A 15,444-nucleotide genomic window follows, 5' to 3' on the forward strand; every position below is an offset into this window, starting at 1 on the left:
TTGAAACAGAAGGTAGTCATCAGATCTGTTACACCTGAAACCTGCTTCCACTGATTAAGTTCTTTTTAAGTGTTTTTACAAAAACGTGCAGATCCTCCAAGAGTCAAGTAGCCTAAACAATAAGAGGTTTGCCTGAGCTGTTTTCCAGGAACTTGGAATCAGCTGAGCCCAATTTGAGCTCTAACTAGTTAAGACCACTGACTCTTCAACTGGGCATGCTCCGTGACCTTTTGACTTCAGAGGGCTGAAAACTCCATCCGCAGAGCATGTCCTGAGCATTCATATTGTGAAGAAGCCTGTAGCTTAGTTGTATCTAGGCCAGAATGAAGATCACCTCACATTTTCTTGTCTACAATTAGCTCCAATTAGCCTCAGTTTTATCCCAAAGCATATCACCAGCCCCTCGCCTTTGAGGAGGTGGATTTGAGGCTTCCGTCTTCTCGCTTGGCCAACTTGTAAGTAAACGCTTTCTTTGCTGCAAACTTCGGTGTCTCAGCATTTGGCTTGCTGCATGCTGGGCAAACAAACTTGGTTCAGTAACACTTTTCCAGTTGTATTTCTAGGTACCTTTCAGGATTTTCCCAGTTAGCAGTTTTAATTCAATGCTGGGCCTATCCTTGGCCGAGAGGCATATGAACTAGCTGGTAAAAGTCAGAGATACCAGGTTACTAAATTTGAGTAGCATAAAATTCCTCTGCAAGCCTGTGAGTTTCTTTGGGTTACTGTGGGGGTTGGGGGTGGGGGGGAAATCTATGACTATAGCTCAAAGTTCAGCTTTAGTTCAGAGAGTAGAAGAAATTAAGGGTTTGGTCTCTGGATCCTCAGTATGCCTAATTTTAAAGGGATGGGTTCTGAAAAATTCAGAGGAAAAGGGAGGGGGTTAGATTAAAAGAAAAAGTGAAGTTAAGCAAGAGTTAGTGTGGGGAAGTGAGGGTAGAGAGGAGGAGTAGGCAGCACAGAAGGGAGAAGACAGCCCCAGAGGTCTAAGCACAAGGAGCCAAGAGAGAGACAAGATGGCTCCTGGAGCCATTTTTTCTTTCTGGAATGGTAACCACTGAGAGACTTACCGGTTCTGGGCACCTGAGGGAATCTCTAATTACTAGCAGACCAAGCTGACGTCAGTGGTCATACTGTACGAACAATAGAGAGTTCAGAAAAATCACTTAACAACAAATAGCAATAAACCCTAGAGAAAAGGGAAAATCTGATTTTTAGTTATTACATTTATTTTAAAAGTCAAGTTTTCAACAACAAAAGAATTAAAACATAAACAAGGGCTGTTATCTTCAGAAGAGTTTCTTAGTCTTTTTTCCCTTCTCTTATGTGAGACAGAAAAGCTGGAGGGACTGGGGTTGTGTTACTGTCTTTCCTCAAGGTCAGATGAGGGTCTGGTCAAGTTTTCTTTAGGGCAGGTCTTTCTCACAAAAAGTAGGTTGCTCTGGCATATTTCAAAATGGTCTGGCCTTTAAGTCGTCAATCTGACACTGAAGTCAATGACCATGTTTTATTAATTTTTGTAACTTGCAAAGTGCTTTATAGCCATACTGCTAAATTAATATGACTTTAATCTCTTTTCTGTCTCTTCAACTGACCACTTACAGCTTCATAACATGTACCAACAAACAGACTGTCAAACTTATCTTTATTCTTTTGGGGGTAATTTTTATATTGTAATTTCCATACAAAAATGCTAATGTTTCACTAATGTTTTAAAAACTTTTTTTTTTTTTTCCCAGAAATTCACTGGCAATCCACCAGTTAGGACTTGGTACTTTCTCTTCCATGGCCTGGGTTCAATCCCTGGCCAGGGAACTAAGATCCCACAAGTTGTGCGGCCAAAAAAGAAAAGAAAACCTGAAATGTAGAAGCTTTTTTTCCATATTTGTTTTCATTTGTTTGGGATTTGTTTACACCTTTCAGATTTACTCTACCAGGAAAATGGGTATAGTTTTAATTTACAACTAATATTTGACTGCTTCTTTTCAATCTTATGAATTGATAGCTTGAGTAAAAAGAATTTTTGTGCTCCTCATGCCTATATCAACCTGTTCCTATATCAATATATTTTACTTAAAGTTAATATTAGCCAGAAAATATTCAGCTTTCTGGTCATTCTCTCCAACCTGTGGGGAAGCCAAAACCTCAATATAATCTTCAGGATCAGAATATGGAAGAAGGAGCCCCTTCATTAGATGCCAAAGGAAAAGTAACAGGAGAGAAGATGTGCTCTGAGATGATTATCCTGGGATCTTTGATCTTGGTACCTCTACACCCATCTTTTTTTTTTCCCCCTCCATTTATTTTTATTAGTTGGAGGCATTTTTAAGGAAAAGTCTTTTTAAGTCCCTGCCCCCTGGAACCAAGTTCATTGTATTCCTCACTCTACTACATGTCAGGACCACCTGGAATCTGTTGTCTAGGGTTGCCATGGACACAGGATTCTTATTCTAGTACTGCCTTGTTAGCAGCAGCAGGTAGAGACCTAGGGTGGGGGCCTCTGGCTAAGGACGTCCCATCACACCCTCTGCCCTTTGTGTAGCTAATGCCGCCCTTTCACCCTCACAGAGTAAGAGTAGAACATTTTACAGGGACAGATGGAGGGTGGGGGGGTGGAGGAAGGATCTGGAGAAGGGTCAGGATGGGGGTCTTTGGGCCCACTGACAGCAAGGCTTGCCTTGTGCTTAGCTGTGGGGAACACTAATTAGCATTCCTCTCCCCTCCCAGGGCATTTGCGGAGCCCCCATCTCACCCTCAGGGGTCATGGGCGTGGAGGGAGTGGGGGTACTAGTCTTCTGTAGGAGCAACTAACAGCAACTTTGTGGCTGGCCAGGAATTGGGCTGAGATTGGACTTACCACACTTTAATGGGGACATTAAAAAAAATAGGAAAGAATGGAAAAAAGGATGGGGGTGGGGGAGGCATTATCCTGAAAGGCAGCAGGAGAGAAAATTGCTACCAGGATCTTGAGTAAAGTTTGCTCCTGCTTAGGAAAAGTACCCAAGTCACAAAATGCGCCCCACCGCCCCGCAGCCCCAGCTCCGTCCAAGACGCAGCGCCTCCGCTAAAGCAGCCTCGCCTGAAGGTAAGCAGATGCCGCGCCAGCAGGAATGGGGGTGGCCCCCCAGAACCAGGCTGGCTCTCCAATGGCCATCTGGGCTCTTGGGGCCACAGCGTCCAAACTTTGGGCTTCATACTCCCACTGCACATGAGCTAGTGTCCCTCAAATGTTTGGAATTCACAGATGGCTGGACCCCAAGCCTCAAAATCAACATTGATGCACAAATTGGTCTATTGTGGGGGAAAATTTTTGTTTTATTTGTTTATTTTTCTCTCTTTGCCCAGAATGGAGGGGCTTGTGGCTCATTTCTGCTTGCCTCAGGTGGACATAATATTACTACTTGTTAACTTAATGATGTATTAATACTTGGCAGTGCTTTTATCCTGTGACTTACAGTTTTTGTGTGTGAAGTCTGCCCTGTGAAATGCTGAGGATCGCATTTTTTTGCTTTCTCATTCCTGTGATTTATTCTACAGAGAATATTCTAGGATGGAAATATAAGTCACTCTGATGTAAAATTGGTTTGAAATGGTTTTGTTTCACTTTCTGGGTCCTGGTTCGCAAGTGGGTAATTTTTTTAAAGAGTCCTGTGCTTGAGCTCCAATACTTTGGCCACCTGATGCGAAGAACTGACTCATTGGAAAAGATCCCGATGCTGGGAACAATTGAAGGCAGGAGGAGACGGGGACGACAAAGGACGAGATGGTTGGATGGCATCACTGACTGAATGGACATGAGTTTGTGATATACAGGGAAGCCTGACATGCTGCAGTCCACGGGGTCGCAAAGAGTCGGACATGACCGAGCAACTGAATTGAACTGCGCTTGAGCTAAACTTAAATTTTATTGAACACTCACAAAATGTTTCCCTCTATTTTTTGAACTAAAATGCTAAGGGCAAATGCACAATGCATGTTTCACAGGATATATAAAATTGCACAGTATTGCAGATTTTGTATTTGTGGATTCAAAACTTCAGAAATGCTGATCCTTACCTAGTAAGTCCTATGTGTGACTCTTTCCAACTGGGGGGATATCATATGTGTTTTAAACATATCAAATATATAATGCATGTGTGCTTTTGCTTTTCTTAGATTAACTGTAGATTAAATTCAACCTTGAAACAGACCATGCAGGGATTAAAGAAGAGTTCTTTATATGCCTGGCTCATGCATCCAAAAAATAAGTAAGTGATAAGATTCAAATTTGCTGAATTTTAAGCATAATTTTCAGCCCTTAATAGAAAAGGGAATGTTCCTGTACCTTCCTTTATAATAAATGTAAACTGTATGCAAATGAATTGGCAAATTCAAAATTTAAAGACCTTGTTGTATGCCTGTAATTTCCTTAAAAATACCACAGCTTAAGCAGTGTACCAGTAATAATACACATGTGACAGTCATAGTCCCTGTAAACTTCTCCTCTAGGGGTGACTGGTTGCCTTAATGGAGGAGGTTCTGTCTAGGGTGGTGAACATTTCCAGGGACGGCCACAACAAGGGCTTCAGTTGTTCCATCTCCATTAAAACCTGAAACATTGCTAATTCCTGTGAATGTGTTTTTATTAGTGAGATTTTCAAATCAGCTTAATGGATGTTGGAAATACACAAATTTTTGAGATCAATGAATTATAACTATTGGTAAAAAATAGTAACTGTCTCAAGAGATGTATTGAGGACCAGTTGCCAGTAGTATTTGGGAAGTATCAGCAAAATGCCTGGCACTTTTTAGTCAATACCATTTAAATATTTGTAAAGTGAACATTGGGATTACAATTCAGCAATTACAAGTAGACTGCATCCATGTTATGTCATGGGTGAGCCTCCAACATTTTGTGAAGTGAAATGAAGTCAGATACAAGAGACCGTATATTGTGTGATTCCACTTATATGAAATGTCTAGGAAAAACAAATCCATGGAGACAAAGTAGATTCACAGTTGGCTAGGGGTGGGAACATGATTAATTTATAAATGAACATAAGGGATCTCATTGTGGGGATGAAAATGTTCTATAATTGATTAAACCCCTGGATTGTACATTTGGGGAAAAAAATGTAATGTGAAAGATAATTTCTTGGCATAATTTGGGGAAATTTATCTTTATTTTTTCTCAGCCTTTTCTGTTCCATGTTTTCTCATTCTCAGATGTCTGTATTCCAGATGTTAGATATGGAGGATAAGAACATATCCATTGACATTCTGTTTATTCTTTTCTACTATTTTATGGGAATTCCTCAACCTCACTTTCCAACTTTATTTTGCTTTTCACATGTACTCAAACTACTTTATATCCCGCGAATGGATTCTTTATATCCAACAATTCTACTTCTACACTTAACATTTCCTCTTGGGTTTTTTCTTTCTTTTATTTAATAATTTTACTTATTTTTGACTGCACTGGGTCTTTGCTGCTACTTGGGCTTTCTCTAGTTACGGTGAGCAGGGGCTACTCTCTAGTTGCAGCGCATGGGCTTCCCATTGCAGTGGCTCCTCTTGTTGCCGAGCACAGGCTCAATAGTTGTGGCACGTGGGCTTAGTTGCTCCGTGGCGTGTTGAACGTTACTGGAGTTTGCTCAAATTCATGTCCACTGAGTCAAGGATACTATCTAAGCATCTCATCCTCTGCTGTCTGCTTCTCCTTTTGCCTTCAATCTTTCCCAGCATCAGGGTCTTTTCCAATGAGTTGGCCCTTAGTACCGTGTAGCCCAAGTATTGGAGCTTCAGCTTCAGCCTCAGTCCTTCCAATGAATATTCAGGCTTGATTTCCTTTAGGATTGACTGGTTGGATCTCCTTGCTGTCCAAGGAATTCTCAAGAGTCTTCTCCAGCACCACAGTTCGAAAGCATCAATTCATACCGTCACCTTTAAGCCCTGGGCAAGGAAACTTTGGAGAAGGCAGTCACCCTAGGTTGTCATTTGGAGCTTTGGAGATGGAAGGGAGGTGGAGGGGAGGATGAAGTAGTGCTCTTCAGCCCCTCCCTGTTTTCATCAGCTAACCTAATGTTACCCTCTTTTGATTTTTCTTTTTAACACTTTTGCCTATTTATTTATGGCTGCGCTGGGTCTTGTTGCACTCCGGCTTTCTCTAGTTGAAGTGGGGGGGGGGCGGCGGCGGTGTGGGGGCCGTTTTTCCCTGGTTGTGTGCAGGTTTCTCACCGCAGTGGCTTCTTAAGCTGCGGAGTTCAGGATCAGTAGTTGTGGTGCACAGGCTTAGTTGCTCCAAGGCATGTAGGATCTTCCCAGACCAGGATCAAACCTGTGTCCCCTGCATTGGCCGGTGGATTCTTAACCACTGGACCACCAGGAAAGCCCTGCTACCCTCGTTTTATATTAACAACACCTGGGTAATTGCTACTGGTTTCTGAGAAGGCATTTATTGTCTCCAAGCCACTCAAGGGAAACACATGAACTGAACTTAAAATTTCCCCTCCCACTGGGCTACTCCAGACTGCCCCTGTCTGTCCACCAGCTAAGGCACTCCTTAGCCTTCCAGAGTTTGTGTTATTTCTTGGAATCCATACTTTCATTTGACTTTGGTATCACTAGTTTTGGGCTATTTCTCATCTTGGGTAGAAACCCACCATTTCCCAGGGAATTACGGCAGTGTTATTACTTTAGGATCTTGAGGTGTTTTTGAAATTTAAAATATATACTGAGTTTTTGGACATCACATTTGAAGAAGATAGGCTTCCTAAAAACCAATATTTTTGAAATGGTGATTATTCAGTATGATTTTCTGAAGTTGATGGATGCAAAGTGCATTTTCATGTGTCTTATTTTACACATGAGGAAATTGAGTCAGAAAGAGATTAAATTAATAAAGCCAGTGATTTGGTGGTGGGGAGTCTTGATGTTGGATAATATAACCAGGTATCTTTTTGGAATAATTCAGAGAAGAATAAAAAGGAATCATTATAAATATGCTCTACTTCCAGTTCAGAAAAAAAAAATTAAAGTCTTACATAGGCCATCCTTGACCTGCTTACCTGTTTCTTCTCTACCAAATGGTGAGGAGTATTTGTCACTCTGGCATTTTCTTTTCTTTTTTTTTTCCTGTATCCCTTTATTAGTTATCAGCTGGACCCATCTCCCCATTCCTACACTCTCAGCTATTTATGGTTTCCCAGAGTGATTCCCAAGTGTGTGAATGGTTTGTGAAATGGGAAAGAAAGATTTAATAATTAATGCTACACCCCCCTTCTTTCCTTCTCTTTCTAGTATATTCACAAGCACACACAGCCCAGATGTGGTCTCAAGAAGTCCAGTGTTGTACCCTGAAACTGTTTCTTCAATTTTTACCATATTCATGATTTTACATTTCATGTCCTGAAATTCTATTGGAAAGAAGAAACTAATTGCCTTCCATACTGTCTGACTTTATATTTTTGTATGTTTTTTTCACTCTGGCAGAGTTATGGATGCCTCTTTAGGCTCCTCTGACAACGTTGACAAGAGGTGCGTGATGTGGGTGGTGAAAAGGTATTGGGAATGTTGAAGGCCAAGGAAGGTTTCTTTTCATAAAAGACTGGATGTTCTTATAAGTAACTTTATTTAGGGGTCTAGATGGGGAAAAAGAGATCATAAGTGGGAGAATCCTTACTCATAGTCTGTTTGTGACCCTGATTAACTGGTAGCCAAAACTCTTGGGAAACTAAAAGAATGTGTGGGAGAGACTCTGCTACAGAGCGCCAGGACAGGAGGACAGAGGAGGCAGAAAGGAGCAAACCCTAATAGATCTTGGCACTAGCCCCCACCCTGCAGGGCTCTGCTCCCATCTAAAGCTGGTGTCCCAACTCTACACCCACTGTCATGTTGGAGAGTCCCTGCCCCAGGCTTGTAGCTCTGTAAACCAAACTGAGGGAAGGACTACAGGATACGAAAAAAGTAAGGATGCAGAGGTGGGACTTGATAGTCAGGAACTTAGAAGGGGCTGGAAGATAGTAGACCTGCACACTGAAGTTGAATTTTAAGTAAATGCAACCTTGATGCAGTTGGACATGGAGTTAGGTTTAGAGGTTAAGAATTGTACTTTGCCAGGCTGCTTAGACAGCCCTAAGGTCTCATTACAACTATAATAAAGCCCTGTTTGTAGTGAAAATTGAAATACTGATTGCCAAATAACTAACTTTCAAACAGATCTTTAGAGTTAAAAACCAGTTTACAAATTGAAGACTATTTGTAACTAGTTAACTCTATGAAGTCATTTCGAGTTTGATGGTATGCTTTTAATTCCTTAGAGATAACTCAGTTGAACTGACATCAGGAACATATGAGGATGCCATCTATGAAAGGTGAGGTATTTATTGAGGGGTGAGGGGTCCAGGAGGATGGGGTGGAGATGTGTAGTCTTGGGATTATCCATGGCAATGAAGAATTTTCTGGCCAATGATCTAGAATTCTTTCTATAAAGATAGGAATTTCAGTAAGTTATGTTTACTATGTATTTTAGATTTGAGGAATCTTTATTCAGATAAATTCATTATATCACTATTCCATATAGACTATCATTAATGAAATATTTCTCTATTGGTATTTAAAGTAAAATAGAGCAATTCTTCTTGATGGTGGTAATGAAGATGTTAACTTCCATGAAAGTGTTAGTCACTTGTGTCCAACCCTTTGTGACCCCGTGGACTTGCCAGTCTCCTCTGTCCATGGAATTCTCTGGGCAAGAATACTGGTGTGGGTCACCATTCCTTTCTTCCCTTCTCCAGGGGATCTTCCCAACTCAATGATCGAACCTTGGTCTCCCACATTGTGGGCAGAATCTTTACCATCTGAGCCACCAGGGAAGCCCCTAACTTTGGTAATTCATAGGAATAAGTCAGTGTGAAGTTTTGAAGGGAGGGAACTGTTGGTGGATGTCATCACTGGGGAGATAGGGTTTATGCTGAGGCAAGAAGAAAAGGGATAACTATGGAGAATAAAGATAGTGGCTCTGAACAGCACCTTCAATCAACTGCATCCAATTGACATTTATAGACTAGCTCATTTAACAAGAGCAGAGAATGTTGGGTTGGCCCTGAAGTTCATTCAGATTTTTCCATAACAGTCTATGGAAAAGCCTGAACAAATTTTTTTGCCAACTCAATATATTCTTCTTAAGCTCACATGAAACATTCACCAATATAGATCACATTCTGGGACATGAAACCCACCTTAGCAAATTTAAAAGAAGAGGAATCACAAAATTTGCTGTCAGACCACAGTGAGGTTTGAAGTCGGTAACAGAAAGATAGTTTGCAAGTTCCCAAATTTTTGGAGGTTAAACAGCATAGTTCTCAATAATACATGGGTCACAGCAGAAGTCTCATGAGAAATTTTAGAATATTTTGAACTAAATGAAAGTATGAGCTATCAAAATTTGTGAAATGCAGCAAAACCAGTAATTAGGGGGAAATTTATAGCCTGAACTCATATATTAAAAAAGAAGAAAGATCTAAAATCAATAAGCTTCCAGCATAGGAAACAAAGAAGACCAGTATAAACCTAAAAAAAGCAGAAGGAGATAATAAAAGAGCAGAAATCAATGAAACTGGAATCAAAAAAGCAATAGAGAATATCAACAAAGCCAAAAGCTGGTTCTTTGAAAAGCAATAAAGTTTGCATCTCTTTGGCCAGACTAACAGAAACAAGAGACAGAAGATACAAATTGCTGTTCTCAGAAATGAAATGAAGATCATCAAGACTGATCACAGGACATTGAAAGGATAATAAAGGAATATTATGAACAACTCCAAGCCCATGAAGTTGATGACTTACATGAAATGGAGTAATGCTTTAAAAGATACTACCAAAGCTCATAAAAAGATCATCTGAATAGGCCTGAATCTGTTAAAGAAATTGAATCAGTGACTAAACCTTCCATAACAGACCCTAGGCCTAGGTGGCTTCACTGGTCAATTCCACCAAACATTCAAGGAAGAAATGATGTCAGTTTTCTAAACTGTTCCAGAAAGTAGAAGCACAGAGAGAAAATTTAACTCATTGTCTAAAGTCAGCATTACCAAAACCAGATGAGAACATTACAAAAAAAAAAAAAAAAAAAAGCATAGGACATAAGAGGCAAAAATCCTAAACAAAATGTTACCAAGTTGAATCCTACAATGTAAATAAAAAATTTTATACCCAGACCAAGTGGGACTTGGATGGACAAGGCTGGTTCAACATTTGAAAGTCAGTCAATGTAATCTGTCACATCAACAGGCTAAAAAGAAAAAATGATTGATGCAGAAAAAGCATTTGACAAAATCTAACTCATGATTTAAAAAAAAACAAAAAACCTCTCAGCAAACTAGGAATAGAGAAGAATATTCTCAACTTGATAAAAAACAAATAGCCAGAAAACCCCTACAGGTAGCATCATATGTGATGGTGATAAACTTGAAACTTTTCTGCAGAGACAGGTCAAGGCAAGGACGCTCCATGCCCCATCACTCCTTTTCAACATCATACTCAAAATTCCAAGGAGGATTATAGTAATGAGCAATGAGAAGGAAATCAAAGGACGCACGAAGGTATGGAAACAAATGTCTTTGTTCAGAGATGACATGATTGTCCATGAAGAAAAATCCAAAAGAATCGATTAAAAAACTTCTGGGCCTAATAAGCTTATGTCCTGTAATCTTGTCTAACTGCTTTAATATATTGATACAAAAACTTATTACTTTCCGATATACCAGTAACAAACAAGTGGAATTTGAAATTAAAAGTAGAGAACCATTTAAATTAGGATCCCCCAAATAGATTTATACCTAAATATATATTTACCCAGGAAAATGTACAAGATGTATATGAAGAGAACAATAAAGGAAGTCTCAATATTGTAAAGATGTTGATTCTTCCAAATTGTAGATTCAATGCAATCTGAATCAAAATCCCAGAAAGTTACTTTTGGGGTATTGGCAAAATGATTCTAAAGTTTATATGGGAAGGCAAAAGACTCAGAATAGCTTCCACACATTGAAGAGTAAAGTCAGAGGACAGACAATACCAACTTAAGTCTTAATATTAAACTATGATAATCAAGACAGTATGATGATGGTTAAAGGAAGTCTAGAGTTACATGTGGTGTGTGAACCATGTATCTTTTTTTTTAGTTTTTTTAATTTTTTTTTTAACTGAAGGATAATTGCTTTACAATATTGTGTTGGTTTCTGTCATACATCAACATGAATCAGTGATAGGTGTATATATTTCCCCTCCCTCTTGAACCACCCCATTCCAACCCTCTAGGCTGTCACAGAGCACCGGTTTTGAGCTCCCTGAGTCACAGCAAATTCCCACTGGCTGTGTATTTTACATGTGGCCATGCCACTCTCTCAATTTGTTCCACCCTCTCCTTCCTCTTTGTGTCCACAAGTCTGCTCTCTATGTCGGCATCTCCACTGCTGCCCTGAAAATACTGTGAACCATGTATCTTTTAATCCTTTAGCACTGCCCTGAATGAATGGACATCAGAAACCTAGGAGGCTGCCACCAATGAAACATGAAATATTAAGGAATTTTAAAGATAAATACATTGTGTATGTACATGTATACACATATTTATATGCTCATACCAATACAAACACAAATATATATATATAAACACAAATATGAAAGAAAAAGAGTTGAAATTTTCAAATTCATTCTTAGGAGTATCTATGACTAGGTGTTTTTGACATTGTTATTAAATCTTCTCACTGTAACACCTATTGGTAACTTTCTATTTTTTGAATCTAGTTGAATAAAGGAGGAGCAGGTCATAAGAGGAATCCTTCCTCCTAGTAACTGCCAGCCATTTCTTGAGTCATTAACTTTTTGACAGGTCAAATATATTCATTACAAATGTATATAGAATCATGTCTAGGAAAAATGAGATATCAGATTCCAAATAACTGATTTACATGTGAATTTTCTAAATTTCTAAGAGTTACCCAGTTTATAAGTTCAAGAGCAATTATAGCCAACCTGAACTAAAAGTAGTTGCAGTCTAGAAGTCTGGTGGCATCTTATTTTGTCTGTTTTCAATCCTTTAGTATTGCCCCGAGTGTATGGACTACAGCATCCTCTGAAGTACTCTCCAATGCTAAGTGAGTCATGATGAATAAATATGTAATATGCACACACACATACATTCATAATACACATATACAGAGAGGTTGAGATTTGGATGTTCACCTTTAGGAACATCCATGGGAATACAGAGTTCCCTTGATACTGTTCCTGAAGTTCTCTCATGGTAAGATTCTATATCTAACATTCTTTGTCTTTAAAGAAAACCTTTTTTTAAATTTTAATTGGAGAATAATTACAATATTGCGTTGGTTTCTGCCATACGTCAACATGAATCAGCCATATGTATACACATGTCCCCTCGCTCTTAAACCTCCCTCCCACCTGTCTTTTGAAGTAGGAAAAAGATGGACGGGTCATAAAGGGGGTCTTTTTAAAATTTTTGTTTTTATTTTTGGCTGCACTGGGTCTTTGTTGCTGGGCAAGGGCTTTTCTCTGGCTGTGGTGAGCAGGAGCTACTCTTCATTTCAGCCACAGGCTTCCCACTGCAGTGGTTTCTCATTGTGGAGCACGGGCTCGAGTGTGCATGGGCTCAGTAGTTGTGGAACGTGGGTTTAGTTGCCCAGCAGTGTGTGGGATTGTCCCAGATCAGGGATTGAACCCGTGTCCTCTGCATTGACAGGCGTATTCTTAACCACTGGAACACCAGGGAAGTCCCAGAGGGGGTCTTTTATATTCTAATGTTTTTACCATGAGTGACACTCTATGAGACTGGGTAAGGAAGAAGAGCAACCTTGCCAAGTAAGGAGGAAATCGTTGTGGACAGGGAGCAGAGGAATCTCCAGCAAAAGAATGGAGCTAATAGAACACAGATTGTCCATGCCCCTCCAGAGCTTTTCACCATGAGAAGCTGGCACCCCGAACCCAAACTCATATCACATGGAAAGGACCCCTGATTTAGGCCTGCAGTTAATCTACAGTGTCTGAGGGCCAGGAAAGACAACCATGATAGGTGGGAGTTAGAGGGTGATGAAGAGACTTGAGAAACAGGAAATTATGTGGAGGACAAGGGATATGTACTTGCAAATTGAAGTTGAACTTGAAATAAGTACCACCCCAAAAGGTTGCTGTACGTTGGGTTAGATTCAGTAGTAAAGAAATGCACTTATTCTTGAGTCATTAACTGTTTTGATAGGTCAAAAATATTTATTACCAACTATAAAGAATCAACTATATAGAATATATATACCAACTATATAGAATAGGGAAAATGAGATATCAGATTCCAAAGAACTGATTTATATGCATAGCTCTTATGAGCTCCTATAAGTTCAAGAGTAACTGGCAGATTTGAGCTAAAAAAGTAAAAGTCTGGAAGTCATATGGTATCTTACTATATCTATTTTTCATCCTTTAGCACTGCCCTGAGTGAAATGACAGCAGCGTCATCTGCAAGATTCGAAATGGCAAAGTGAGATATGATAAATACATATATAATATGTACACACTTATGTACATATATGCATAATATATCTTAATTATATCTCTCTCAACACAGGTTAAGATTTGCGATGCTCACCCTTAGAAGCACCCATGGGGGTATTAGAGTTCCCTTGATACTGTTTCTAATATGCTCTCATGATGAGATTCTATGTGGAATATTCTTTGTCTTTTATAAAAAAAATTATTTATTTTTTGACTGTGCTGTGTCTTCATTGCTGCTTGCGGGCTTTCTCTAATTATTGCCAGCAGCAGCTACTCCTTACCGTGGTGTGCAGGCTTCTCATTGCAGTGGCTTCTTTTATTGCGGAGCACAGACTCTAGGGCATTCAGGCTTCAGTAGTTGCAGCACTTGGGCTCAGTAGTTGTGACTCATGGGCTTGGCTGCTCCAAGACATGTGCGATTTCCTGGACCAGGGGTAGAACCCGTGTCCCCTGCATTGGCAGGCAGACTCTCATCCACTGCACCACCGGGGAAGTCCCTATTCTTTGTCTTTTGAAATGAAGTAGAAAAAGAGACGCAAGACATAGAGGGAGTATTCTTACTCCTGGTCTTAACATCTCAGTTACTAGCAGCCAGAGTCTTGGAAAACTATCAGCTTGCCCATGTCTGAAACTCTGAGGGAGTAGGTTAGGGGAAGAGAAAAACCTGTCTGGAGCAAGGAGAATAATAGTAAATTGTAAATAGTAAGTAAAAGAGTAATAGTGTGGACAGGGAGCAGAAGTGGCCTCAACAGAAAAGAATGGAGCTAATAGACCCAGATCTGTCCCTTAGGATCCAGATTCAGCCACCATGTGAGGCTGATAATGCAAATCCAAGCCCATGATCGCTTTAGAGGGAGACTCTGACTCAGACCTGTGGTTACTTGACTGTATCTCGGGGCAGGAAAAACCAGCGTGTTTCCTATAGAACACAGACATGGTCAGGAAGTTAGGTTGGTCAAGAAAGATGGGTACCTACAAACTGAATCTGAGATAAATTCCACCCCCCAAAGGCTGTTATACATTGGGTCAGGTTCAATAGTAAAGAACTGAACTTAAATCTTGAGTCGTTACCTTTTTAAGAGGTTTAAGATATTCGTTGTTGTTTAGTTGCTGAATCCAACTCTTGTAGCCCCATGAACTTAACCTGCCAGACTCCTCTGTCCACGGAATTTCCCAGGCAAGAATACTGGAGTGGGTTGCCAATTCCTTCACGAGGAGATCTTCCTGACCCAGGGACTGAACACTTGTCTCCTGCATTGCAGACATATTCTTTACGGCTGAGCCATCAGGGGAGCCCTATTAAATATATATGGCTTTTCATAAAGCCTCATTTCTGCGGAAAATGACGTACCAGTTCTCAAATAATAGATTTACACACTGGTTTTTAAAGGGTCATATAGCTCATAAGTTAAAGCATAATTTAATGTGAACCAAAAAGTTTAATCTGGAAAATTATTTGATATCTGACTATGTACCTTTTTAATCCTTCAGCACTACCTTGACTGAATTGACAGCAGGAAAACCTACCACTGATGGACCTACCACTGAAATGTGAGATAGAAACAAAGACAGGTTTAAACAAACGTGTTTAAAAAAACACATAAATGCAAAAAAACACCCAAACCACCACCACCACATAAATGCAGAGAGCAAGCACCTGGGAGAGAGAGAAACACGGGAAAGGGGAGAGAGGTTGCTATTTGAGAGGTTCATTTTTAGGAGTATTCATGATATAACAGCCTCTTTGACATTATTTCTGAAGCTTTTTGCTGTAGCCTATGTAAGTATCCTTATCTTTTTAAAAATCTTGTTGGATAAAAGAGAAACAGGTCATAAAACACAGATGCTTCTTAATCATCTGTTTCTCTCTTGTTTTGTCTCTAAGTTGTATTTCTTTTGCAACAC

At 39.8% G+C, this 15,444-nt stretch overlaps 1 protein-coding gene and 1 long non-coding RNA gene across 2 annotated transcripts in view; both read left to right on the plus strand.

The window, feature by feature from the left end:
* The first annotated feature begins 1,690 nt into the window (after positions 1–1,690).
* LOC139036221 (uncharacterized) lies at positions 1,691–8,353 on the plus strand. Its single transcript, XR_011488923.1, has 5 exons — positions 1,691–2,566; positions 2,989–3,082; positions 4,153–4,244; positions 7,468–7,512; positions 8,295–8,353. It is a non-coding gene; the product is annotated as an uncharacterized lncRNA (long non-coding RNA).
* A 3,728-nt stretch (positions 8,354–12,081) lies between these two features.
* LOC110140415 (phosphatidylinositol 3,4,5-trisphosphate 3-phosphatase TPTE2-like) overlaps positions 12,082–15,444 on the plus strand; it is a 49,396-nt gene continuing 46,033 nt past the window's right edge. Inside the window, exons 1-3 of the mRNA XM_070471303.1 lie at positions 12,082–12,131; positions 13,472–13,525; positions 15,031–15,090. Coding sequence (XP_070327404.1) covers positions 13,488–13,525; positions 15,031–15,090 — 98 coding nt within the window. The 5' untranslated portion in view covers positions 12,082–12,131; positions 13,472–13,487. The remainder of the gene's footprint in view (positions 12,132–13,471; positions 13,526–15,030; positions 15,091–15,444) is intronic.

Source organism: Odocoileus virginianus, chromosome 8 (genome assembly GCF_023699985.2).
Source record: "Odocoileus virginianus isolate 20LAN1187 ecotype Illinois chromosome 8, Ovbor_1.2, whole genome shotgun sequence".
Lineage (NCBI taxonomy): Eukaryota > Metazoa > Chordata > Mammalia > Artiodactyla > Cervidae > Odocoileus > Odocoileus virginianus.